The sequence below is a fragment of the Schistocerca piceifrons genome, chromosome 11 (genome assembly GCF_021461385.2).
Source record: "Schistocerca piceifrons isolate TAMUIC-IGC-003096 chromosome 11, iqSchPice1.1, whole genome shotgun sequence".
In the NCBI taxonomy this organism is placed as follows: Eukaryota; Metazoa; Arthropoda; class Insecta; order Orthoptera; family Acrididae; genus Schistocerca; species Schistocerca piceifrons.
Window position 1 is genome coordinate 89,652,974 of NC_060148.1, and position 26,417 is coordinate 89,679,390.

The 26,417-nt window shown below is 42.2% G+C and overlaps 1 protein-coding gene across 1 annotated transcript in view; it reads left to right on the forward strand.

The window, feature by feature from the left end:
- The window catches only part of LOC124719736 (zinc finger protein 664-like), a 168,575-nt gene that overhangs the window by 93,504 nt on the left and 48,654 nt on the right, over nucleotides 1-26,417 (forward strand). Inside the window, exon 6 of the mRNA XM_047244938.1 lies at nucleotides 18,491-18,571. Within this exon, the coding sequence (XP_047100894.1) occupies nucleotides 18,491-18,571 (81 nt within the window). The remainder of the gene's footprint in view (nucleotides 1-18,490; nucleotides 18,572-26,417) is intronic.

Genomic DNA, 26,417 nt, shown 5'->3' on the forward strand with positions numbered 1-26,417 from the left:
TTTAACATGGGAAAAACTGTGCCTTCACTGGGGTATAGTGCATTTTCACCCAGGAGAAAGTGTATTTTTAACCAGGAAATCCATGAGAAATTTTTTTTTTCTTGTCTGCATACACATCCTGATAATGCAAATAAGTTGAAGACCTAACTGGTCTCATTGTTACATCTAAGATATGTATCCTGAATAGTTTTTCCAGCTTTTCTTTTTTTTATGTGTGTATTTGTGTGTGTGTGGGGGGGGGGGGGGGGGGGGGCACATGGCTTCTGTAGTCAATGGTTGTCCTCCTGTGTACCCAGCTTGGGACTGGCAACAGCAACTACTGTAGTATAACATATCACTTTTGTTAAAGCAAAGTATTACCCTACATCTACCTGGTGAAGAATGATGATCGCTACAGTGAAAGTATTTGTTATAATTAGTTTGTTTGGAATTGTGATCTGTTCAGAAGTTGTATCATTAGTGCAGGTACACTGGCCTTGTAAGATGACACGCGTCTCTGAGGTGGGATGAGGATGGAAGTTTTGATACGCATTGTGTTACCTGCTAGTTGGGCAGTTATTCTGTGCTTTGACATCCCAACTCGAGAAGTGAGTTGTGCCGTCGACAAATGGACGTGCCGTGACAATCGTGATTACGAGGGGTGGTCAGTTTCTAGCTCGAGATAGTTACCGTAATGTCTCGCACAACCACCACCACCTACTTTTATGGTGACCCTTCGTGGTTATGCAAGTCAAGTTTCATGTCTCCAGCTTCGTTAGTTTTGCCACCAGGATGTGTTGCATACCGCAGTGTAAGCAAAACGGTGAATATCGAAAGAATCAAGAATCGTGCTATGATTGAATATCTTCATTTGAAGGGAATGATGCCCAAGGAAGTTGGGGAAGACATGCGGGATACACTTGGGAGACAGTGGTCCGTCTTATGTGACAGTGAAAACTGGGTGTCTGACTTCAAATGTGGAAGAACGAGTGTGGAAGATGTGTCAAGGAGCAGAAGGCCTGTCACCGTTGCTACTGGTGAAACAGTGACTGCAATTCACAATACGATTTTGTAGGATCATCAAACAGTGTTGCAGCATATTGAAACTGCATTTGGAATCTCTCGTGGGCATGCTCATGACATTGTTGTGGATATTTTGGGAACGCGCAAAGTTTCGTCTGTGGGTCCCAAAAGACTTGAATGCAAATCACGGACAGGAGAGTGAAGAAATCGTCTGTCAATTTGAATCAGATGAAGACGGCTTTCTTGCAAGGTATGTGACAATGGATGAAACGTTGGTTCACTACTTTAATCCTGAGACAAAACAACAGTCACAACAATGGAAACATCCTCCATCCCCTATCCCAAAAAAATTCTGGGTGCAAAAATCAGCCAGTAAGGTGATTGCATCGGTCTTCTGGGATGCGGAAGGGGTATTTATGGTGGATTACTTGCAAAAGGGTGTAACTATTAGTGCATCAGACTACTGCACCCTCCTGCTCCATTTGAAGTGCAGAAAATTGACGTGTGGAGTTCAGTTGTATCAGTACAACACATCTGCGGAGAAAGCCCTCACAACACTGAAAACTCTGCACGACTGTGAGCTTGAACTGTTACATCATCTGCCATATTCTCCAGATTTGGCTCCATCAGACTTTTATCTTTTCCCAAACCTATTAGATGATGTCAAAGGATGACAATTTGACAATGATAATGCAGTGATTGGTGCTGTGAACGCTTGGTTGGACTCTAAATCAAAGGTGTTTTATTTGAATGGTTTGCAGAAGTTATCTGAGCATGCCGACAGGTGTGTTAATGTACACGGATATTATATTGAAAAATAAATTTGTATTAAGAAATTTCTGTCATTCTTTATTTGTTAGGCTAAAAGCTTTTCAACCCCCTTCGTATCTCAAATGACTTAGTAGATAGTGTCGGAAGTTCCATGCGGCTTTTCGCGGATGATGCTGTAGTATACAGAGAAGTTGCTGCATTAGAAAATTGTAGCGAAATACAGGAAGATCTGCAGCGGATAGGCACTTGGTGCAGGGAGTGGCAACTGACCCTTAACATAGACAAATGTAATGTATTGCGAATACATAGAAAGAAGGATCCTTTATTGTATGATTATATGATAGCGGAACAAACACTGGTAGCAGTTACTTCTGTAAAATATCTGGGAGTATGCGTACGGAACGATTTGAAGTGGAATGATCATATAAAACTAATTGTTGGTAAGGCGGGTACCAGGTTGAGATTCATTGGGAGAGTGCTTAGAAAATGTAGTCCATCAACAAAGGAGGTGGCTTACAAAACACTCGTTCGACCTATACTTGAGTATTGCTCATCAGTGTGGGATCCGTACCAGGTCGGGTTGACGGAGGAGGTAGAGAAGATCCAAAGAAGAGCGGCGCGTTTCGTCACTGGGTTATTTGGTAACCGTGATAGCGTTACGGAGATGTTTAATAAACTCAAGTGGCAGACTCTGCAAGAGAGGCGCTCTGCATCGCGGTGTAGCTTGCTCGCCAGGTTTCGAGAGGGTGCGTTTCTGGATGAGGTATCGGATATATTGCTTCCCCCTACTTATACTTCCCGAGGAGATCACGAATGTAAAATTAGAGAGATTAGAGCGCGCACGGAGGCTTTCAGACAGTCGTTCTTCCCGCGAACCATACGCGACTGGAACAGGAAAGGGAGGTAATGACAGTGGCACGTAAAGTGCCCTCCGCCACACACCGTTGGGTGGCTTGCGGAGTATCAATGTAGAATGTAGATGTAGAAGTTTCACTCGATCATAGAGATTGGTGCAGAACTGTCATTAAGTACTGTCAACTTGAGTTTATGTTACATGAGATCGAATGTGTGGACATTCCCTGTATCATCAGTTGTAGCAGAAGATTGTAGTTGTGGTCTTAAGTCTAAAGATTGGTCTGATGCAGCTCTCCATACTACTCTATCCTGTGCTAGCCTCTTCATCTCCAAATAACTACTCCAACTTGATCGTTCTGATTCTGCTTACTTTATTCATCTCTTCGTCTCCCGTTCCCATTTTTATATGTCACATTTCCCTCCAGTAGAAAACTGGTGATGCCTTGAAGTCTGAGAATGTATCAAATCCCGATCCATGTTGTGCTCGGCTAGTGAGAAGAATGGTTCTCAATATGAAATTTGTTTTTATATGATTAAAAAAGTTACCATGTACAAACAAGATGACAGTTTCAGAAAAGGCAAACTGTTAGATATTTATGAAATAATGAGGCATACAAACAAAAGGGATTTAGACCTTCCACGTGTCTTTTCATTGTCAGTCATTAATTGGTTTCTGGGTACATATCCTTGGTGACAAAATATATGGTGTGGTAGACAATTAACAGAAAACTTGAGTTACTCACCTTTCGATTGCATTCTATCACTTTATAGACACTTGTATCCCTCTGAAACACATCATAAAAGCTGCAACTACCAATCCAAAAAGAAAAAAAAGAAAATTAATTATGTACTGATTGAAGCTACTATTTTTATGAGGGACATTCAATAAGGAATGGAACACCTTTTTTATCTGAAAGCAGTTAGATTACGTTCAGGATTTCAATATACATTTTTGGCTGCAAAACCCAATTTTTCAACACAATCTCTGTTCAGTGCAATGGCCTTACACCACCTTATTAAGGGCCTGTATGCATAAATGGTACCATTCTACTGAGGCAGTAACCTTCCCATCATCCACATATTGCTTCCTGCTGAGTGCATTCTTCTTTGGGCCGAAAAGATGGAAGTTGGAAGGTGATCGAACTGTAAGGTAGATGAGAAAGAACAGTTCAGTGAAGTTTTGTGGGCTCCTCTCAGAAGCGCAGATTTGTGTGAGGCCTTGTGTTGTCACAGTAAAGGAAACATTTGTTTGCATTTTGTGGTGATGGAACGCACTGAAGTCACTTCTTCAATTTCGTTAGGTTTCCACAATACACTTCAGAGTTGATCATTACACCATGAGGCAGGACATCAAATGTTGTTGTTGTTGTTGTTGTTGTTGTTGTTGTGGTCTTCAATCCTGAGACTGGTTTGATGCAGTTCTCCGTGCTACTCTATCCTGTGCAAGCTTCTTCATCTCCCAGTACTTACTGCAACCTACATCCTTCTGAATCTGCTTAATGTATTCATCTCTTGGTCTCCCGCCACGATTTTTACCCTCCACGCTGTTTATTGTCCATGTTTCACTTCCATACATGGCTACACTCTATACAAATACTTTCAGAAACAACTTCCTGACACTTAAATCTATACTCGATGTTAACAAATTCCTCTTCTTCAGAAACGCTTTCCTTGCCATTGCCAGTCTACATTTTATATCCTCTCTGCTTCGACCATCATCAGTTATTTTTCTCCCCAAATAGCAAAACTCATTTACTACTTCAAGCGTCTCATTTCTTAATCTAATTCCCTCAGCATCACCCGACTTAATTCGACTACATTCCATTTTCCTCGTTTTGCTTTTGTTGATGTTCATCTTATATCCTCCTTTCAAGACACTGTCCATTCCATTCAACTGCTCTTCCAAGTCCTTTGTTGTCTCTGACAGAATTACAATGTCATCGGCAAACCTCAAAGTTTTTATTTCTTTTCAATGGATTTTAATACCTACTCGAAATTTTTCTTTTGTTTCCTTTACTGCTTGCTCAATATACATATTGAATAACATCGGGGAGAGGCTACAACCCTGTCTCACTCCCTTCCCAACCACTGCTTCCCTTTCATGCCCCTCAACTCTTATAACTGCCATCTGGTTTCTGTACAAATTGTAAATAGCTTTTCGCTCCCTGTATTTTACCCCTGCCACCTTCAGAATTTGAAAGAGCGTATTCCAGTCAACATTGTCAAAAGCTTTCGCTAAGTCTACAAATGCTAGAAACATAGGTTTGCCTTCCCTTAATCCCCAATACCCCACAACAAATCGTTCAGTTTTTCAACCAGAATTGGTCGAGAAAAAAAAGTGTTTCATTATTTATACGTAGCAGCCTTCTTTCTAAAATGAGCAACCATCTGGCTGCTGCTGTCAGCTGCTCGGTCACTCGTGCAGCAACATGATTGTAAATTATGTACTGCTGAGTCGAAACATTATGATCACTGCCATCTGAGATTGAATGTTGGCTGATTACGTAGTGGAAATGTGACATGCTGAGAAGAGTATATTACCAGAGCAGGGAAGAATGAGAATCATTTTGGATATTATACAGGCAAAAAGGGGGGAATTCTCTGATGTAAGCAACTTTGATTCTGGGCACATTGTTATGGCCCAGTGCCTGGGAGTGAGCATTCATAAGCAATGAAGCTGGTTGGCTGTTTACGTGCTACTGTCATGAGAATGTATTGGATGTGGTCAAAGGGTGGTGAAGCCACAGGTAGGCGACAGTGTCAAACATCGGCACTTCATCACAGAATGCAGAGGTTGGAGGTTCGCCTACTCTATAAAGTGGGATAGGCAGTGATGTGAGGCAGATCTGGTGGCAGAGAAAAAAAAAGGTTGTCCAGGCACAAGTGTTTGGAGCACACTGTCTAGTGCACATTAATGAATGTAGGACTCCACATCAGACAATCTCTATGTGTTCCATTGTTATCGCAACAACATCGTCAATTATGAGCACGTTTACTTTCAAAATAATGAAAGATAAATGATTTTTAGTTTCTGTGGACATTTTATTAAACCACGAACTAATGAGTCCATGACACAATTGATACTTCTGCATTAAAAGAGCAATCTAGATTGCAATAATATTTTATTAATGACCAGTTTGTACTTCAGTCTTCTTTCTAAAATGAGCACCATCTGGCTGCTGCTGTCAGCTGCTCGGTCACTCACACAGCAACATGACCGTAAATTATGTGTGAAGATGGACTCTGTTCTTTTGGACATGTGCCAGGGAACAGATACCCTTGGCGACCTTGCAGCTCTCGAAGATTGAAATCCAGACCTTTAGCTGCTTACAGGCGTTAACAAATATCAATGGGGACAGTTGAAAATGTGTGCCCCGACTGGGACTCGAATCTGGGATCTCTTGCTTACATGGCAGATGCTCTATCCAACTGGCACGCTCCCCGTGAGACCCACATTTCCAACGTATTGTCAACACACTAGATTTGTAGTGCCCCTGCCCACTATACTCATTACTTGTGGCAGTCAATCTACTGATTCCCTTAAGAGTTCGGGCATTGTGAGTGCATCTGTATTGAAGATCATTGGTCGGTAAGCCTTATCTACATGAAGACGGTGTCTGTTCTTTCGAACATGTCATATAGAGGTAAGTCCCTGCAGTCACACTATCCGCTGTGCCCTCGCTGGCTCAATGAGATAGAGCGTCTGCCGTGTAAGCAGGAGATCCCAAGTTTGAGCCCCGGTTAGGGCACACATTTTCAACTGTCCTCGTCGATATGTATCAATGCCTGTAAGCAGCTAAAGGTCTGGATTTCATTGTAATTTCATTCGTGATCATAAATTGGTGCAGGCAGTGAGCAGTTTACGATCATGTTGCTGCGTGAGTATCCAATGAGCCACCAGAAACAGCCGGATGATACTCATATTTGGAAGAAGACTTCTACGTGAAGTCTAAACTGGTCATCAATGAAATATTACAGGGTGCAAACACCCAAACACAACTGGTAAAAGCTCAGGAATTTTTTCATCGGGAAAAAACCGGGACTTTTTTAGAATTCTGGAAATTTTTCTGATTTTAGTTTTCAGTCAAATTTTTGTTATTTGACTGAAGAACAGATACTCTAACAAAGAATTGTGCTGTAGCCCACTATTTCAGAACAATACTATCTCAGTAAAGCATAAATGAGGGAGTAACACCAAGATAAAACTTAAATTGCAAAGAAAATGTGCCATTTATGGCAGCAAAACACAGTGCACACAGAGGCATCTGCTGACAGCAAAATGTGTCGAAGGGCTTAGGACGAAGTCTATGCAGTACTGTGTCACAACAGACTGCTTTCAGTTGTTGTGTCGACTTAACTATTTATGTTTCTGATAGGTCGCGGGAAAATATTGCGAAATGTGGTTTGAGAAGCATTACCTTCGAAGTAAATTTCCTTTTACAAAAGTTGAATCATGTTACGTGTGTGAATATGCGATGAATGTCTTAAATCGCAGAGTGTTTGAGTCTCATTCAAAACTTAACACTTTGAGGTCCAGCCTCTTAGAAAAATTTCAGGCCAAGAAAACCAGCCATTTTAGCCATTATTTACAATTTTACTGGCACATTGGTGTTTGATATATCTTAAAGAGTAACACATGTTAAAAAGACCAAGCTTCAAGCTTAGTTTCTCATATTTGTTTTAGTTCTTTCATAGCTTACATATAATGCAATAATGATGTTAAAAAATATAATTATCCTTCAGAAATCATGTGAGGTGAATTTTTCAGCTATTTCAAACATGAATGGTTTTCCTATGGAAAAGTCAAAGTGCTCGATGTGTAATGCACAAAATGTTCAGTGCACAGCAGTGGAGTTTATAATTGTGCTTGTCAGTAATATTCTGCTGCTGCAATTTAAGCTGTGCTCTTAAGATCCTGCCCAACTGTGCCCACGGAAAAAACAGCAAAAAATTTTTGATGACCAATATTGTATATGAAAGCTCATCTTTTCTTGTAGGTACACTTTATGTATATTAATTAAAATGATTAATTTTTTTTATTTGTGTGTTATTAATTTTTTTATTTGTGTGTTTGTGCTTATTAATAGTGATGTTGCCACCTGCTGACTACATCACATGTCCTATGCTCTGAATATCTGCTGTCATTGGCTGACAAGGTCATGTGGCATGGGCTGTGATTGGCTGACAAAAGTGCATCACAATCTATTTCAGTGCATCAGAAGCTACCATGCTGCATTTGGTGGAATTCGTATTTATACTTTCATGATACGAAAATATGCAGTGTACATGTTGCTGTGCATCAAAGATATTTTCAAAACATGTTGTTTTTTCTGGGTGTCATTTCCTATAGTGCTGGGAAGTTCTATGCCAGTATCTAAAACCATTACTGTTCGAAGGATTGATAAGTTTTACAGCTCCCATGGAAGCATATTGTCACTTAACATGGAAAGAATGCTCTTTCACCCAGGAAAAGCATATTGTCACTTAACATGGAAAGAATGCTCTTTCACCCAGGAAAAAGTGTGTTTCCACCTGGGAAAAAAGTATATTTTTAACTGTCAAATTGGGAAAATGTGGGAATTTTTTTTCCTTGCTTGCAAATACACTGTGCCTTATTTTGGTCTAGACTGTTGTTTTAACCCAGATCGCTGTTGCTCCTCTGGTCCATGTTGTCCAAATTTATGAACAAGTGGTACAGCTTATTTCTAACAACCATTTTTTATGAAGCAGTTCTCAGTGCACCGTGATATGTACAACTCCTTTTCTAAAAAGAAAGCTAACTGTTCACGTTGAGGGTAGCCACTTGTTACAAAACATGACCCTTCTACGCCACTCTTCTCCCAAGTGACACTTGCTTCACCCACATTTAAAATCAATCCACTTAAAATACTTGTTCTGTGGTTAGTGTTTGTAAATCACTTGATTGCTGGACTCCTTACTTCTGAACTGGTAGAAACTGAAAGACTTTGTGGTAGAGTGATGTGTGTCTGACCACTGCCACTAACAATAATAGTTATTACAATATCAATGATGATGGTGATGATGATGATGATGATGATATGAGGAATGTTTGTAAAATAAAGTCTCCAAGGTGCTGGATCAGTGAGGAACACTTTTACACTGTGATGGAGCCCCCCTTCACTTGTTGTGCCAGATGCAAGTTGTGTGCAGTTACCCATTTTTGAGTGCCAAGGCGGTGTTAAGTGAAGTCTACGGGCCACTGTGTGTGGACCTCAAGAACCTGTGAAAGTGGGTAAGAGAGCTCAAGTAGGGCATACAGATGTCTGTGATGAACAGTGTTCTGGCCATTCATCGGTTTCAGCTGAAACAGTTGCAAAAATGGAGAAAGAAGTATGCAAAGATCGGTATGTGACACTTTGCGAGCCTTGTGAATGGATCCCTGAAGTCAGTAAGAGTGCAGTTGTTAAGATTTTGACTGAACATTCGGACTATCACAAGGTGTGTGTGAGGTGGGTCCCCAAAATTTTCACCGAAGACTGTAAATGGCAACGTGTCGAAGCAGTACTGATATGGTTATCCTGAAACATCCTCTTCACCCTTGCTGTCTGATTCAGACGAATCAGAATTGTGAAGATTAATTAGGAAAGGCTCCATCATTGAGTCGCCTGTCAATTTCCTTTTCAAAATCTTCTTCTTGCAGTGTTTCTGAATGTCTAGCACAATTTGCCCATGCAGAGATAATTATGTTGTCCACTGCTCGATGTGTGTTTTTCAACACCAGCAATCTGCAAGATGCTATTTATCTTTGTGATATGGACTTTAATTTGCACCCATACCAGGTCAGTAGAATTGTAATGGCAGTGACATTGTGGTTACAAGATTACTCGGTGACCACGCTGTCTTACTGGTTCACCTATGTCGTGAGTGCAGTATTGCTGCTTGTAGGCATTTATGAGCACGGGTAACTCTGCCCTGGTCTGTGACGCAGTGTGGGGAATTCCTTCAGATGACAACAGTGAAATAATTTCATTGTTTCTCATGTTTGAAGTAAGAGTCTTATTCATTTGCACAGAGTGAACACTCACATTATCCGTGACAATAACAGAATTCTGCACCAGGTATGGACGTAGCTGTTGTACAGACCACCGCTTGAAGACAGCAAGACATTTCAGAGTGGTAGTCACTCAAATGCTTTGAGTTTGATGCTTTAAATATTAATTTACTTTCTTGTATGAACCCTGTCTCTGGAGAACCTGCATGAAGCACAATAAAGGTGGATTCACAATTGACGGAATGTTGCCGTCACATCTATCACCTCAAAAGATTCTCCTCTGTAGTTCAAATTGTGGCATTCACACACGCCGTCAACAGAGTGTTACCGACACGTCAAGTCATGTCGCGTCAAGGTTTCTCGGGAACAGTGTTTCAGCGGGCCATTGACGGAGTCACGTGATATTTCCCTATTGCTGCCAGCAGGTAGCACCTCCATATTTGTTTTGTTTTGTTCAGCAAAATGGCCTTAGGCAAAAATCAGCTTCTGCCATGGTGATACTGGATACCTGCCTCTTTAATTCCTCTTTGTAATTTCTATTTGCATTTTGCATAACAGGTTAAAAAAAAAACCTGTTCTTTAGACATTCTGAGGTATTCATAGTGATGACTCCTCTTCCAGCTCCTTGTAAAGAGTGTGGAACTCTCCTTCACAGTCTCGAGTTTTTAACATTTTTCTAACACACTCCTTTTCCTCGCTGTTCCTTATCATCAAGTGCAACAGCCATCGTTTCAAGCTGCTTTAAACTAAACTTCAGCATTTCATTATGATCTACCGTGAACTACGAAATAGTGCCTCTGGTGGGTATTTCATGAATCAGCTGTAATGTCACAATGCTCTTTCAGTGTTGACGTGCCGTATAGTGTGATCTGTTCTCTTCAGCAGATGCGTTGGCTTCACTCGCAATCTGTCAAACAGTTCTCAACCCAATGCCGCATGCCTCAGCTGTTCTTTCTTGGCACTTGGCAACATCGGGAAACGCTTTGTGATCAGATGTGGATGTCGCTTCTGAATCCTGTCTAAAGAACTTATATATGTGCAACACTATTTCTCTCACCTGCTTTTGTAATACTGGGTGAGATTTGCTTTTGCCACTCACATTGATTGGACTGCCTCAAAATAACTTTCGAAAGAATGCTATGCAGAATGCTAAAACCAGTCATAAACTCACTCCACACAATACAAAATGAACTCGAGCGCACACATCGGCCGACTGACTGCTATCGGTTAGCACGTCACGTGGCATGTCCGTCCTTCTGCGTATCGAGATATCACCTGTCACGTTATGTGGCATGCACTCTAGTAGCTGTGCGACCCCATGCTTTACAATACTAGAGGTAGAGCTGACAAGGCACTTACCGGAGAAGTAGAACCGAAAGTACCGTAACTGTATTCAAATGTTAGGAGAAGAACTTAGGCACAGTGAAAAAAATGGGACAGATTTTGTTTTCCAATCACTATAGTGCAGAGTGCAGTCAATGTATAGGGGAGGGAAGCATTGTGGGGAAACAGGCCCTGTTTCTCTCGGGTAGGTCAGCAGGCTACACCTGTGTTCTGCAAGAGCAGAAAACAACACTGACACCTTGTCACAGGGATCACTGATCTCTTCTGGTGTTGTAAGGGCCATAATCAAAATCCATGATGGACCAGATTTAATCACATCACTCATTTCAGAATAAGAAAAAGAAAACAACACAAAGCATTTGGGAACCGTCACCACATAACTGCTTCTTGAGGTTGGCGGGGCATGGTTAATGAGGTAGTTCAGGCCCAACCGCTATTCGATGCAATCAACATTCAAATCATCTGCCATCTAATTTGCCACATTAAGTGTGTGTGTTATACCAACTTTTGAACTTTAGCTAATGAACGAATATAAGTGTAGACCAGATGTGGCTTAAATTCAAAGAAATAGTATCAGCAGCAATTGAGAGGTTTATACCAAATAAACTAACAAACGACGGAGCTGATTCTCCTTGGTACACAAAACGGGTTAGAACACTGTTGCAGAAACAACGAAACAAACATGCCAAATTTAAACAGAAATCCCCAAGATTGGCGATCTTTTACAGAAGCTCGAAATTTAGTGCGGACTTCAATGTTAGATGCTTATAACACTTTCCACAACAAAACTTTGTCTCGAAACCTAGGAGAAAATCCAAAGAGATTCTGGTCGTATGTGAAGTATGTTTGCGGCAAGAAACAAGCAATGCCTTTTCTGCGCAATAGCAATGGAAATACTATCGAAGACAGTGCTGCCAAAGCAGCGTTACTAGTAAGTAAGTATTCCAGAATTCAAATCGAGAACAGCTGCTGGCATGAGTAACATAGAAGTAAATATCCTCAGAGTAGTGAAGCAACTTAAATCACTTAATAAAAGCAAGTCTTCTGGTGCAGACTGTATACCAATTAGGTTCCCTTCAGAGTATGCTGATGCATTAGCTCCATACTTAACAATCATATACAACCGTTCGCTCGGTGAAAGATCTGTACCCAAAGACTGGAAAGTTGCGCAGGTCACACCAATATTCAAGAAAGGTAGTAGGAGTAATCCACTAAATTACAGGTCCATATCATTAACGTCGATATGCAGCAGGATTTTGGAACATATATTGTGTTCGAACCTTATGAATTACCTCGAAGAAAACTGTCTATTGGCACACGGTCAACATGGGTTTAGAAAACATCTTTCCTTTATTCACATGAAGTGTTGAGTGCCATTGACAAGGGATTTCAGATCAATTCCGTACTTATGGATTTCCAGAAGGCTTTTGCTACTGTACCACACAAGCGGCTCGTAGCGAAATTGCATGCTTAAGGAATACCGTCTCAGTTATGTGACTGGATTTTGATTTCCTGTCAGAGAGGTCACAGTTCGTAGTAACTGACATAAAGTCATCAAGCAAAACAGAAGTGATTTCTGGCATTCCCCAAGGTAGTGTTATAGGACCTTTGCTGTTTCGTACCTATATAAACGATTTGGGAGACAATCTGAGCAGCTGTCTTTGGTTGTTTGCATATAATGCTGTCATTTATTCACTAATAAAGTCATCAGAAGATCAAAACAAACTGCAAAACGATTTAGGAAAGATATCTGAATGGTGCGAAAAGTGGCAGTTGACTCTAAATAAAGAAAAGTATGACGTCATCCACGTGAATGGTAAAAGCAACGCGTTAAACTTCGGTTACACGATAAATCAGTCTAATCTAAAAGCTGGAAATTCACCTGAATACCTAGGTATTACAATTACGAACAACTTAAATTGGAAGGAACACAGAAAATGTTGTGGGGAAGGCTAATCACAGACTGCGTTTTATTGGCAGGACACTTAGAAAATGTAACAGACCTACTAAGGAGACTGCCTACACTATGCTTGACCATCCTCTTTTAGAATACTGCTGCACGGTGTGGGATCCTTACCAGATAGGACTGATGGAGTACATCGAAAAAGTTTAAAGAAGACAGCATGTTTCGTATTATCGTGAAATATGGGAGAGAGTGTCACAGAAATGATACAGGATTTGGGCTGGACATCATTAAAAGAAAGGCGTTTTCTGTTGCGATGAAATCTTCTCATGAAATTCCAATCACTTCCAAATGCGAAAATATTTACTGACACCGACCTACATAGGGAGGAATGATCAGCACGATAAAATAAGGGAAATCAGAGCTCATACGGAAAGATATAGGTGATCATTCGTTCTGCGCGCTATACAAGATTGGAATAATAGAGAAGTGTGAAGGGTGGTTCGATGAACCCTCTGCCAGGCACTTAAATGTGATTTGCAGAGTATCCATTTAGATGTAGATGTAGGTATGCAGTTGTTATAAAATTCTAGATCCCACGGCTGAATACTATGTTGCATTATGTGATGTGTATCTCAGATAACCTACTTAACTGCCCACAGTTGGCACAACACCGAAACATCAAGTGCGTTTATAGGCCATTCCATTTGTGCACTTTTTATTTTGTAAGCAGGTTCTGACACACATTATCTGTCCAAATTGGGCTTCACCAGATGCTGTACAATATCAGGTACTGAAAACTGGTTACATTTTAGATATCAATATGCTGAAAATAAAGCTCTTTCAAACTGTTTCTGATAGAATAGTGCCTCTGGATACAATTCGCTGGGAAATATATTTAGGTAATTTCGCGTTTTCACATTTTGAGGCAGAATTCGCATCTATTTCACATTTATCACAAAATTCGAATTTTACTGGTCCGTAGTAACTGGAGCTTAAGGCTCCACACTGTGAGGCAGTGGCAGTAGCTTGCGTTCAAGGATTATTGGAGTGTCATTTGTCATTTGATGAGTCAGAGTGTTTGCTTCTTGTTTTGAGATATGTAGAATATGTTTTATGGTCGAGATTATATGCCACCAGTGTCTCAGAGTTCATTTAGCTTTATCCAGAGTGCACGTGTAGCTTTCTGCTACGGTCGTGAAATGTGGAGCATCGACACCCACCCAGCATTCATCTGCCTCTAGTCTCGTCTTCTCGATTGCCGAATATTCTTCCCCAGTTTGGCTAAATGGCCCACTCAACAAAAAAATGGACATCCAGCTAAGTAATGCCATGAGGATGATTTTTAGTGTTATCAAATCAGTTCGTACACAATGACTACCAGTACAAAGCCACATTCTGCCCTCACAGCTGCAACACATAATGCTGTCACGAATGAGTAGGGCAGAAAGATCATTGATAGTAGAAATCTTCCAGACCGCTGAGATATTGATGGTGCAAACTACACTGCCTGACAACAGAAGTGGAGCATGCAGAAGAGATGGTCAGATGTTAGCAGTTCTCTGGGGCCCCAGAGAACATTGGCATTGTTTGTGTTTAGTGTTAATAGCAGGTCTGTTAGTGTATGTAAGGAGCGTGAACAGCTACAACTGTTGAGTGGTCACTGTGGAGGGTATGAAGATGCTACATGTGAGATATGTTCCAGAAGTTATTTTTCAATGAAATCAACCTTCATTTCAGTACACTTTTCACAGCTCTGAATTAACAGCTCTATGCCTTTCAAAAATAACCTGATTCTTTATCATCAAATCCCGAAGATTGGCTAAAATTTACAGACGCGCGAAATTTGGCACGGACTTCAATGCGAGATGCCTTTAATAGATTCCACAATGATACATTGTCTCGAAATGTGGTAGAAAATCCGAAGAAATTCTGGTCGTATGCAAAGTACACGAGCGGCAAGACGCAGTCAATACCTTCGCTGCGCAGTGCCGATTGTACTGTTACCGATGACTGTGCCGCAAAAGCGGAATTATTGAACGCAGTTTTCCGAAATTCCTTCACCAGGGAAGACGAATGGATATACCAGAATTTGAAACACGAACAGCTGCTAGCATGAGTTTCTTAGAAGTAGATACCTCAGGGGTTGCGAAGCAACTCAAATCGCTTGATATGGGCAAGTCTTCAGGTCCAGATTGTATACCGATTAGGTTCCTTTCAGATTACGCTGATACAATAGCTCCCTACTTAGCAATCATATACAACCGCTCGCTCACCGATAGATCTGTACCTACAGATTGGAAAATTGCGTAGGTCGCACCAGTGTTTAAGAAGGGTAGTAGGAGTAATCCATCGAACTACAGACCTATATCATTGACATCGGTTTGCAGTAGGGTTTTGGAGCATATACTGTATTCAAACATTATGAATCACCTCGAAGAGAACGATCTATTGATACCTAATCCGCATGGTGTCAGAAAACGTTCTTGTGCAACGCAGCTAGCTCTTTATTCACACGAAGCAATGGCCGCTATCGACAGAGGATCTCAAGTTGATTCCGTATTTCTAGATTTCCGGAAAGCTTTTGACACCGTTCCTCACAAGCGACTTCTAATCAAGCTGCAGGACTATGGGGTATCGTCTCAGTTGAGCGACTGGGTTCAAGATTTCCTGTCAGGAAGGTCGCAGTTCGTAGTAATAGACGGCAAATCGTCGAGTAAAACTGAAGTGATATCAGGTGTTCCCCAGGGAAGCCTCCTGGGACCTCTGCTGTTCCTGATCTATATAAATGACCTGGGTGACAATCTGAGCAGTTTTCTTAGGTTGTTCGCAAATGATGCTGTAATTTACCGTCTAGTAAGGTCATCCGAAGACCAGTATCAGTTGCAAAGCGATTTAGAAAAGATTGCTGTATGGTGCGGCAGGTGGCAGTTGACGTTAAACAACGAAAAGTGTGAGGTGATCCACACGAGTTCCAAAAGAAATCCGTTGGAATTCGATTACTCGATAAATAGTACAATTCTCAAGGCTGTCAAATCAACTAAGTACCTGGGTGTAAAAATTACAAACAACTTCAGTTGGAAAGACCACATAGATAATATTGTGGGGAAGGCGAGCCAAAGGTTGCGTTTCATTGGCAGGACACTTAGAAGATGCAACAAGTCCACTAAAGAGACAGCTTATAGTACATTCGTTCGTCCTCTGTTAGAATATTGCTGCGCGGTGTGGGATCCTTACCAGGTGGGATTGACGGAGGACATCGAAAGGGTGCAAAAATGGGCAGCTCATTTTGTATTATCACATAGTAGGGGAGATAGTGTGGCAGATGTGATTTGCGTGTTGAGATGGAAGTTATTAAAGCAAAGACGGAAGTTATTAAAGCAAAGACATTTTTCGTTGCGGCGAGATCTATTTACGAAATTTCAGTCACCAACTTTCTCTTCCAATTGCGAAAATATTTTGTTGAGCCCAACCTACATAGGTAGGAATGATCATCAAAATAAAATAAGAGAAATCAGAGCTCGAACAGAAAGGTTTAGGTGTTCGTTTTTCCCACGCGCTGTTCGGGAGTTGAATGATAGCGAGATAGTATGATTGTGGTTCGATGAACCCTCTGCCAAGCACTTAAATGTCAATTGCAGAGTAATCATGTAGATGTAGATGTAGAAAATGTCCCATTACATCAGTTTCACTTTATCATCAAATTTCCTTTCTCCATGATCTTTCTTCAATTTGGAGAAGAGATGTTAGTTACTTGGGGCAACATCTGGACTGTAGGGTGGGTAGTCAGTCTCCTGGAAGCAACATTCCTTTACTGCAGCCTTCACAATTACCACTATGTGCACTGGCACATTGTCACGGAGAAGACGAACACATTGTGACAACCTTCCTCGCGTCTGTAGCTTGATGGAGTCGCATAATTTGTGCAGGTAGTTTTATGCGTTCACAGTGGAATTCCTTTCTTTAAAATCAACTAAGAGAATTCCTCTGAAATTCCAGAACCAGAAGATTGTTGCCATGGCCTTCTTTGTAGGCAGAGTGGAGCTTCACCTAGTTTATACCATTAGAGAGATTCTCTTTTGAACAGAGGATCATTATAAAGATTCGTAGTTTCATCCCCTGTGACAATGGATTCTAGTACTTCTTTCTGGTTGCCACAGCACAGCTCCAAAAACTTGGTGCAAATAGCCACGCACTGCAGAGAGAAGTTTGAGCACCCGTCTTGCACTGACCTTTTTTGTGTGCAAATGATCGTACATTATCTGGAAAATGGTTGTTTTAGACAACCATATCCTTTCTGCAGTTTTCTCAGATTCCAACCGCATGTCACTCAGAACTTCACTTTCAACAATAGCGATGGTTTCCTCAGTCCCAATTTGGCAGATCGACTGACACATGGATCACCAGTAATGCTCTCTCTACCCAGATGAAACTGTTTAGACTATTCCTTCATTGTGGAATATGAGGGGAAGCATCACCATCCAAGTGGACTTTGAAAATGAACAAAACTGGGTATACCACTATTCAAACAAGGCCTCCATATTATATACCAAGCCCTTCTTTTGTGAGGAACTTAATCACTGCACGATATTTGATTTTACCCAGTGCAGCACGAGTGTCACCATCTGACTAAGGCTAGAAGCAGGCTGCAACTTGTGTGCACATCTACTGACAGATGTCACTAGCTCCCCTCCGTGGCATTTTAACCTTCACGCTTGTATTCGAGGTCAGGCCACAAACTTCTGGAACGTATCCCGTGCTTGTGCTAGACAAAGTTATCAGTGTCTGAAAGAGTGTAAAAGGGCCAACACTGTTGGACCCCATTTGGCCAGCTGGTTGAACATGCAGAATCTAGACTTGTGGGGTTTGTGACAATGTACAATGGTTGATCAGAAGATGTCTTGCTGGTGACATCGAAGTCAATAGAATACATGCATACCCTAAATTTTCTTGTGCAACATTTTATGTGATATATATGAAGGCTTTATTTCAATAGTGGTACAACTCTAATTATTTCATTTCAAGATACTTAGGCTTAGACATAACTGGGTGATGACAATAGAAAGAAATGGTAATCCCTTGCAACAAGTGATGGACTGCAATATTTAAGGTACATCATTCACAGAACTGTCATCCCTATGAACAAAACTGGGTGTATCACTATTCAAATAAGGCCTCCATATTATATACCAAATTCTGTTATTATGTATGTGGATAGATAACAAAAAGTCTATTCACCAAGGGGCACCAGGAGAACACACACACAAAAAGGTTTAACTTTTACAAAATGTTGGAGCCAGTGGCTTCTTCTTGTGGCAGAAAAGTTGAAGGGGAAGGAAGAGGGGTGAAGAAAAAGGACTAGTGAGGTATAGAGAAGGGGGTACACTTCAGAAAAGTTACGCAGAATGCCAGTCAGGGGAGAGTTAACGGGTGGGACAAGGACGCCTTTCCTTGGTGAGTACATTCTTTATCTATCCATTTATGTTGTATTGTCAGTAATTGCTTATTTTCGTTGTTACATTCTTTTATTACTTCAATATATGTATTTTTTTTTAATGTTTCAAAAAGCCGTACAATATACAAGTAAATACTTCTTATTGCAGGTGTCTGTAGAGTGTGGAGTGACAAACGACACGAAGCCGGAGACTGCAGCATTGGTTCCACTTATACCAAAGGAAGAACCAGTAAGTACCACCATTTGTGAGAAATCTGAGTTGCACTGTGCTTCATATTTTGTGTGTATATTATATAACACTGAGCCAGGTGTATCTCCTAAGATTCATTTGGTGCATCTTCTCTCGTGTCAGGCTAGATATGAGGATCATTCAATAACTAAACATATAATTCTGACAATAAAAACAGTTTATTACATCAGTACAATTTTATGTGTACTTTTCCACATAATCCCCACCAACCTTACAGACTTATACCATCCTCTTTGTAAAAGTCTTCTTATCCCTTCAGTGAATAATTCTTTACCTTGCTCTCAGAGCCAGTTTTGTTCTTTTTTCTTTACCTCTCCCTAGCAGTTGAACCCATTGCCACACAAAGGTTCTTTCATTGAACCAAATGGGTAAAAATCCGAGCCGGAAAGACAGGGCTGTAAGGAGGATTGTATAGGAGCTCCCAACCCACTCAGCCAATAGCTTCTAGTCTCAGTTGCGTCTTATGAAGGCAGGCAAGTGTTGTCTTGAAGGAAAAAACGAACAAGTGTGAATAGGACTCACACTCTGAGGCTTTTACGGTAACTTAATTATGCATATAGATTATGATGATGATGATGATTATAATAATAATAATAATGATAATTTTATGTGGCTCAGTGGTCTAGTGCAAGTCTTTCTATTGGCTGCCACTTCAGTGATTACTGAGTGATTCACCTACCCCATTTATCAATCCAGGGAGACATAACTTACAGTTTAACACGGAATCAGAACCACATGTTGTTTCTGGTGACCCCTCACATATTGGAGTGCTGAAGGTGACTTTAAAATGAAGATTGAAACATATGGGGGTGACCAAGATTTGATCCTGCAACCTCTCAGTTACCAGGCACCCAATTTACCACTAACCATCTGGGTCCAACGGGTATATAAATAGTTCATTTATATGTTTTCTGCATCTACATCTATACTTCGTGAGCCACTGGCAAATAGAACAAGGCAAAAATGACTGTCTATATGCCTCTGTACGAGCCATGCTTTCTCATGTCATATCGTTGTGATCCGTACGCAAAATGTATGTTGGAGGCAGTAGAATCTTTCTGCTGTCAGTTTCAAACGTCAGTTCTATAAATTTTCCCAATAGTGTTCCTATCATTCCCCCCCCCCCCCTTCCCCCCTCCCATGAATTGCCTTTTGAAGTTTCCGAAGCATCTCCATAATACTTCCATATAGTTTGAAACTGTTAGAAACAAATCCAGAACCCCCCTTCTCAATTGCTTTGATGTCTTTCTTTATTCAGACCCAGTGTGGATACCAAATACTAGAGCAGTACTCATTAGCGTCCTATATGCTATCTCCATTACAGGTGAACCACGCTTTCCCAAAATTTTTTCAAGAAATTGAAGTCGAACATTCGCCTTCCCTACCACAATCCTCTCATGTTCATTCCATTTCATATCACTGTGCAACATTACGCCCAGATATTTAAATCACATGACTGTATCAAGCGGCACACTACTAATACTGTAATCGAACATTAAAGGTTTTTTTTTTTCTTCTCATCTGCATTAATTTACCTTTCTCTACATTTAGAGCTAGCTGCCATTCATCAAAACAAATAGAAATTGCGTCTAAGTCATCTTATATCTTCCTACATTCATCCAACTGCCTCATCCAACTGCAACACCTTCCAGTACACCTCAGCATCATCAGCCAAATAGCCACAGGCTGCCCACCATGTCCACCAGAAAATTTATGTATATTGAGAACAACAGTGGTCCTGTCATACTTCCCATTGGCACTCCTGACGATACCCTTTTCCCAGGTGAACACTCGCCCTGGAGTACAATATACTGGGTTCCGTAACTTAAGAAGTCTTCAAGCCAACCCATACCTGGGAACCTGTTTCATATGTGCATACCTTTAATATCAGTCTGCTGTGGGGCACCTTGTCGAATGCTTTCCAGAAATCTAAAAATATGGTGTCTGCCTGTTGCGCTTCATGCAGAGTTCACAGTATATCATGTGAGAAAATGACTCAAGAAAATTTATTATTTTCAAACTTGGAATATGTTCAAGTATCTGCAGCAAACTGGTTTTAAGGATATTGGTCAATAATTTTTGGGGTCTATTCTTTTACATTTTATAACCAAACAGCCCTCGTCAAAGATTTACTGTCCTACACTCGTACTCTCTGCTGGAAGTATCACTTTGCCACGAAGAAAAATTATCCTAATCCTACCCCTAATGATCCAACTCCCCAAGACACTATCCAAATTGAACCCTTCCTGGAACAGTTCCGTCCTCCGTCACAGCGGGACCCACCTCCTCTTCCTCAAAATCACCCTCTCCAAACCTTCCAGAAATTTCTGACTTCCAGCCTTGCTTCTCAATCCTTCTTAAAAAACCTTAATCCTACTCCCAACATCACCACTGCTGAAGCCCAAGCTATCTGTGATCTGAAGGCTAACCGATCCATCGTCATTCTTCCGGCGGACAAGGGTTCCATAACCGTGGTACTTGATCGTCGGGAGTATGTAGCTGAGGGACTGCGTCAGCTTTCAGACAACACCACATACAAAGTTTGCCAAGGTAATCCCATTCCTGAGGTCCAGGCGGAGCTTCAAGGAACCCTCAGAACCTTAGGCCCCCTACAAAACCTTTCACCTGACTCCATCAACCTCCTGACCCCACTGAAACCCCGCACCCCTACCTTCTACCTTCTTCCTAAAATTCACAAACCCAATCATCCCGGCCGCCCCATTGTAGCTGGTTACCAAGCCCCCACAGAATGTATCTCTGCCTACGTAGATCAACACCTTCAACCCATTACATGCAGTCTCCCATCCTTCATCAAAGACACCAACCACTTTCTCGAACGCTTGGAATCCTTACCCAATCTATTACCCCCGGAAACCATCCTTGTAACCATTGATGCCACTTCCTTATACACAAATATTCCGCACGTCCAGGGCCTCGCTGCGATGGAGCACTTCCTTTCACGCCGATCACCTGCCACCCTACCTAAAACCTCTTTCCTCATTACCTTAGCCACTTTCATCCTGACCCACAACTTCTTCACTTTTGAAGGCCAGACATACCAACAATTAAAGGGAACAGCCATGGGTACCAGGATGGCCCCCTCGTACGCCAACCTATTCATGGGTCGCTTAGAGGAAGCCTTCTTGGTTACCCAGGCCTGCCAACCCAAAGTTTGGCACAGATTTATTGATGACATCTTCATGATCTGGACTCACAGTGAAGAAGAACTCCAGAATTTCCTCTCCAATCTCAACTCCTTTGGTTCCATCAGATTCACCTGGTCCTACTCCAAATCCCATGCCACTTTCCTTGACGTTGACCTCCATCTGTCCAATGGCCAGCTTCACACGTCCGTCCACGTCAAACCCACCAACAAGCAACAGTACCTCCATTATGACAGCTGCCACCCATTCCACATCAAACGGTCCCTTCCCTACAGCCTAGGTCTTCGTGGCAAACGAATCTGCTCCAGTCCGGAATCCCTAAACCATTACACCAACAACCTGAAAACAGCTTTCACATCCCACAACTACCCTCCCGACCTGGTACAGAAGCAAATAACCAGAGCCACTTCCTCGTCCCCTCAAACCCAGAACCTCCCACAGAAGAACCACAAAAGTGCGCCACTTGTGACAGGATACTTTCCGGGACTGGATCAGACTCTGAATGTGGCTCTCCAGCAGGGATACAACTTCCTCAAATCCTGCCCCGAAAAGAGATCCATCCTTCATGAAATCCTCCCCACTCCACCAAGAGTGTCTTTCCGCCGTCCACCTAACCTTCGTAACCTCTTAGTTCATCCCTATGAAATCCCCAAACCACCTTCCTTACCCTCTGGCTCCTACCCTTGTAACCGCCCCCGGTATAAAACCTGTCCAATGCACCCTCCCACCACCACCTACTCCAGTCCTGTAACCCGGAAGGTGTACACGATCAAAGGCAGAGCCACGTGTGAAAGCACCCACGTGATTTACCAACTGACCTGCCTACACTGTGAAGCTTTCTATGTGGGAATGACCAGCAACAAACTGTCCATTCGCATGAATGGACACAGGCAGACAGTGTTTGTTGGTAATGAGGATCACCCTGTGGCTAAACATGCCTTGGTGCACAGCCAGCACATCTTGGCACAGTGTTACACCGTCCGGGTTATCTGGATACTTCCCACTAACACCAACCTGTCAGAACTCCGGAGATGGGAACTTGCCCTTCAGTATACCCTCTCTTCTCGTTATCCGCCAGGCCTCAACCTCCGCTAATTTCAAGTTGCCGCCGCTCATACCTCACCTGTCTTTCAACAACATCTTTGCCTCTGTACTTCTGCCTCGACTGACATCTCTGCCCAAACTCTTTGCCTTTACAAATGTCTACTTGTGTCTGTGTATGTGCGGATGGATATGTGTGTGTGTGCGAGTGTATACCTGTCCTTTTTTCCCCCTAAGGTAAGTCTTTCCGCTCCCGGGATTGGAATGACTCCTTACCCTCTCCCTTAAAACCCACTTCCTTTCGTCTTCCCCTCTCCTTCCCTCTTTCCTGATGAGGCAACAGTTTGTTGCGAAAGCTTGAATTTTGTGTGTATGTTTGTGTTTGTTTGTGTGTCTATCGACCTGCCAGCGCTTTTGTTCGGTAAGTCACCTCATCTTTGTTTTTTTTTATATATATCTTTCCTGATGAAGCAACCGTTGGTTGCGAAAGCTAGAATTTTGTGTGTCTATCAACCTGCCAGCGCTTTCGTGTGGTAAGTCACACCATCTTTGTTTTTAGATATATTATCTAAAAACAAAGATGGTGTGACTTACCACACGAAAGCGCTGGCAGGTTGATAGACACACAAAATTCTAGCTTTCGCAACCAACGGTTGCTTCATCAGGAAAGAGGGGAGGCGAGGGAAAGACGAAAGGATGTGGGTTTTAAGGGAGAGGGTAAGGAGTCATTCCATCCCGGGAGCGGAAAGACTTACCTTAGGGGGAAAAAAGGACAGGTATACACTCGCACACACACACATATCCATCCGTACATACACAGACATGTCTGTAGCTGCCTTTCTTGAACAAGTGCTCTACCATCTGAGCTACCAAAACACAACTCATGACCCGTCCTCACAGCTTTGCTTCAGGCAGTACCTCATCTCCTACCTTCCATATTTCACAGAAGCTCTCCTGCAAACCTTGCAAGACTAGCGCTTTTGGAAGAAAGGATATTACAGACATACGGCTCAGCCATAGTGCAAGGGAATGTGTCCAGAATGAATTTTCATTCTGCAGCGGAGTGTGCACTGATGTGAAACTCCTCGCAGGTTCAAACTTTGTGCCGGACTGAGACTCTAACTCGAGACCTTTGCTCTGCTGGTAGAGCACTTGCCCGTGAAAGGCAAAGGTCCCAAGTTTGAGCCTCAGTCCGGCACACAGTTTTAATCTGCCAGGAAGTTTAACATCAGTGCACACTCTGCAGCAAAGTGAAAATTCATTCTGGGAACAATCTCCCAGGTTGTGGCTAAGCCATATCTCCGCAATATCTTTTCTTCCAGAAGTGCTAGTCTCGCAAGTTCGCATGAGAGCTTCTGTGAAGTTTGGAAAGTGCAAGATGAGGTACTGGTGGAAATAAAGCTGTGAGCACAGGTCATGAGTGATGCTTTGTAGCTCAGTCGGCAGAGCACTTGTCCACAAAAGGCAAATGTCCCGTGTTCCAGTCTCGCTTAATCTGCCAGGAAGTATCAAGTATACTTCTTTCCACAAGATGTTAAATTCGGTGACAACTTCAGACAACATATAAAGGAACAATTAACCCCAACTTTAAATACCTCAGCAACAGAGACAAAAGACATAAAACACACTACTGAAGTAATGATCGAGAAAGAAATCATAAACGCAATCCATTCAGGATGAAATCTTCTCAAGACCAACACAGCCCCGGACAGAATCACATAAAACACACAAATCTCCAGAAAGCTCCAGCTCACCTCATAGTACCCACTTTCTCCCTTGCCTACAACTACTGCCTCACTAACAGAACATTACCAACCAGACGGGAAACTAGCGAAACAATAATGATTCCAATGAAACCAAAGACTGCCTCATGATCCTACAGACCGATATCTCTACTCGACGTCCTAGGAAAAACATTTGAACAATACTAACTGACAGCTGAGAAACACACGTAGAATGTCAGGAAATCCTTCCCTTGACACAAACAGGCTTCCGACAAAATCAGTCTATCAATCATTGACCCATCTGACCGACAGAATATCAAAAGGATTCAGCAGAGGGCACTGCACAACTACAGTCTTCTTAGCCATAGAGTGCGCCTTCAACCAGTTCTGGCACACCTGACTACTATACATGCTAAACCAGTCGGGCATCCCCACTGAGGTTGTTTGAGTAATGCAGCTGTATATCACCAGCAGGAAGTGCGAAGTATATGTTGGCAGTGCGTCTTACCGAGAATTCACACCTCGAGCAGGAGTACCACAGAGGGGCATCTTCTCCCCACTACTGTACATACTTTTCATGGCTGACGTACCAACAGCAACATCCCCTTCAGAAACAGTAGGGCTCTACACTGACGACACTGCCAGCTGGTGTCCAAAATTGAAGACAACAACTGTACAATGAAAGACAGAGACCTATCTGTGACGACTAGAAACCTGGATGGCTAAGTGGAGAATCCTGCCAAACCCATCCAAAACCCAAGTGGTTCTGTCCAGACAAAGACATGTGACTAAAAAATGCCAACAAAACAACAACACAAAATACAACTGACACTCTGGGACACAACTCTGAAGCTTAGTGATATCGTTATGTAACTTGATGTGTTCTTAGACAAATACCTAAACTGGAAAAACACACCTAACTAAACTGCTAAATAAGACAAGAAAGAGATAAGTTTAATCAGACAAGTCCGAGGACCAATCCACAGATGTGACAACCAACCCGCAGTTCACACATACAAGATGTACATTAGACCCGTCATAGAACATATGGTGACACTCTTAAGGGACACACATAAACCAGTAGCGGAATGATTTTACTTAACCAAAAGACGACTTTTACGTAGCATCTCCAGACTGCTGAGGCTAACCTCCAGTGTCGATGTATGTGACATCACTAGTGTACACACACGTGTCAGTAGGATTAAGTTGGCCATAGAACCTAGCATAGATTAAAGGACTAAAATTTTGTAACTGCCCACTACTGCTCTTCCCCTATGATGACAGGAGGACATGATGTAGAAACAAGGGTAGCTTAAGCAAGCATAAAGTTTCCGGAATGAAATTTTCACTCTACAGCGGAGTGTGTGCCGATATGAAACTTCCTGGCAGATTAAAACTGTGTGCCGGACCGAGACTCGAACTCGGGACCTTTACCTTTCACGGGCAAGTGCTCTACCAACTGAGCTACCCGAGCATGACTCACGCCTCGTCCTCACAGTCAGTATTCCTGAGTTCGAGTCTCCGTCTGGCACACAGTTTTAATCTGCCAGGAAGTTTCAAGCATAAAGTTGTTAATTGTCAGCTGCACTATAAACTAAGTGGTGTATTGTCCTAAAATTAACCTCACCTCCCGCCAACAAAGTGGCCTAATATTGTTAAGAAATAGTCTGAAGTAATAGCCTAAGAGAACACCACCAACAAAGACTCTCTAAACAAAGCGACACCACAGATTTACTCCAAAACACATACATAAATCACCTCAAAACAAAATCCTGTAACCTTAACCTTAGCCGGCCACTGGTGGCCGAGCAGTTCTAGACGCTTCAGTCTGGAACCACGCGACCGCGATGGTCGCCGGTTCGAATCCTGCATTGAGCATGGATATGTGTGATGTTT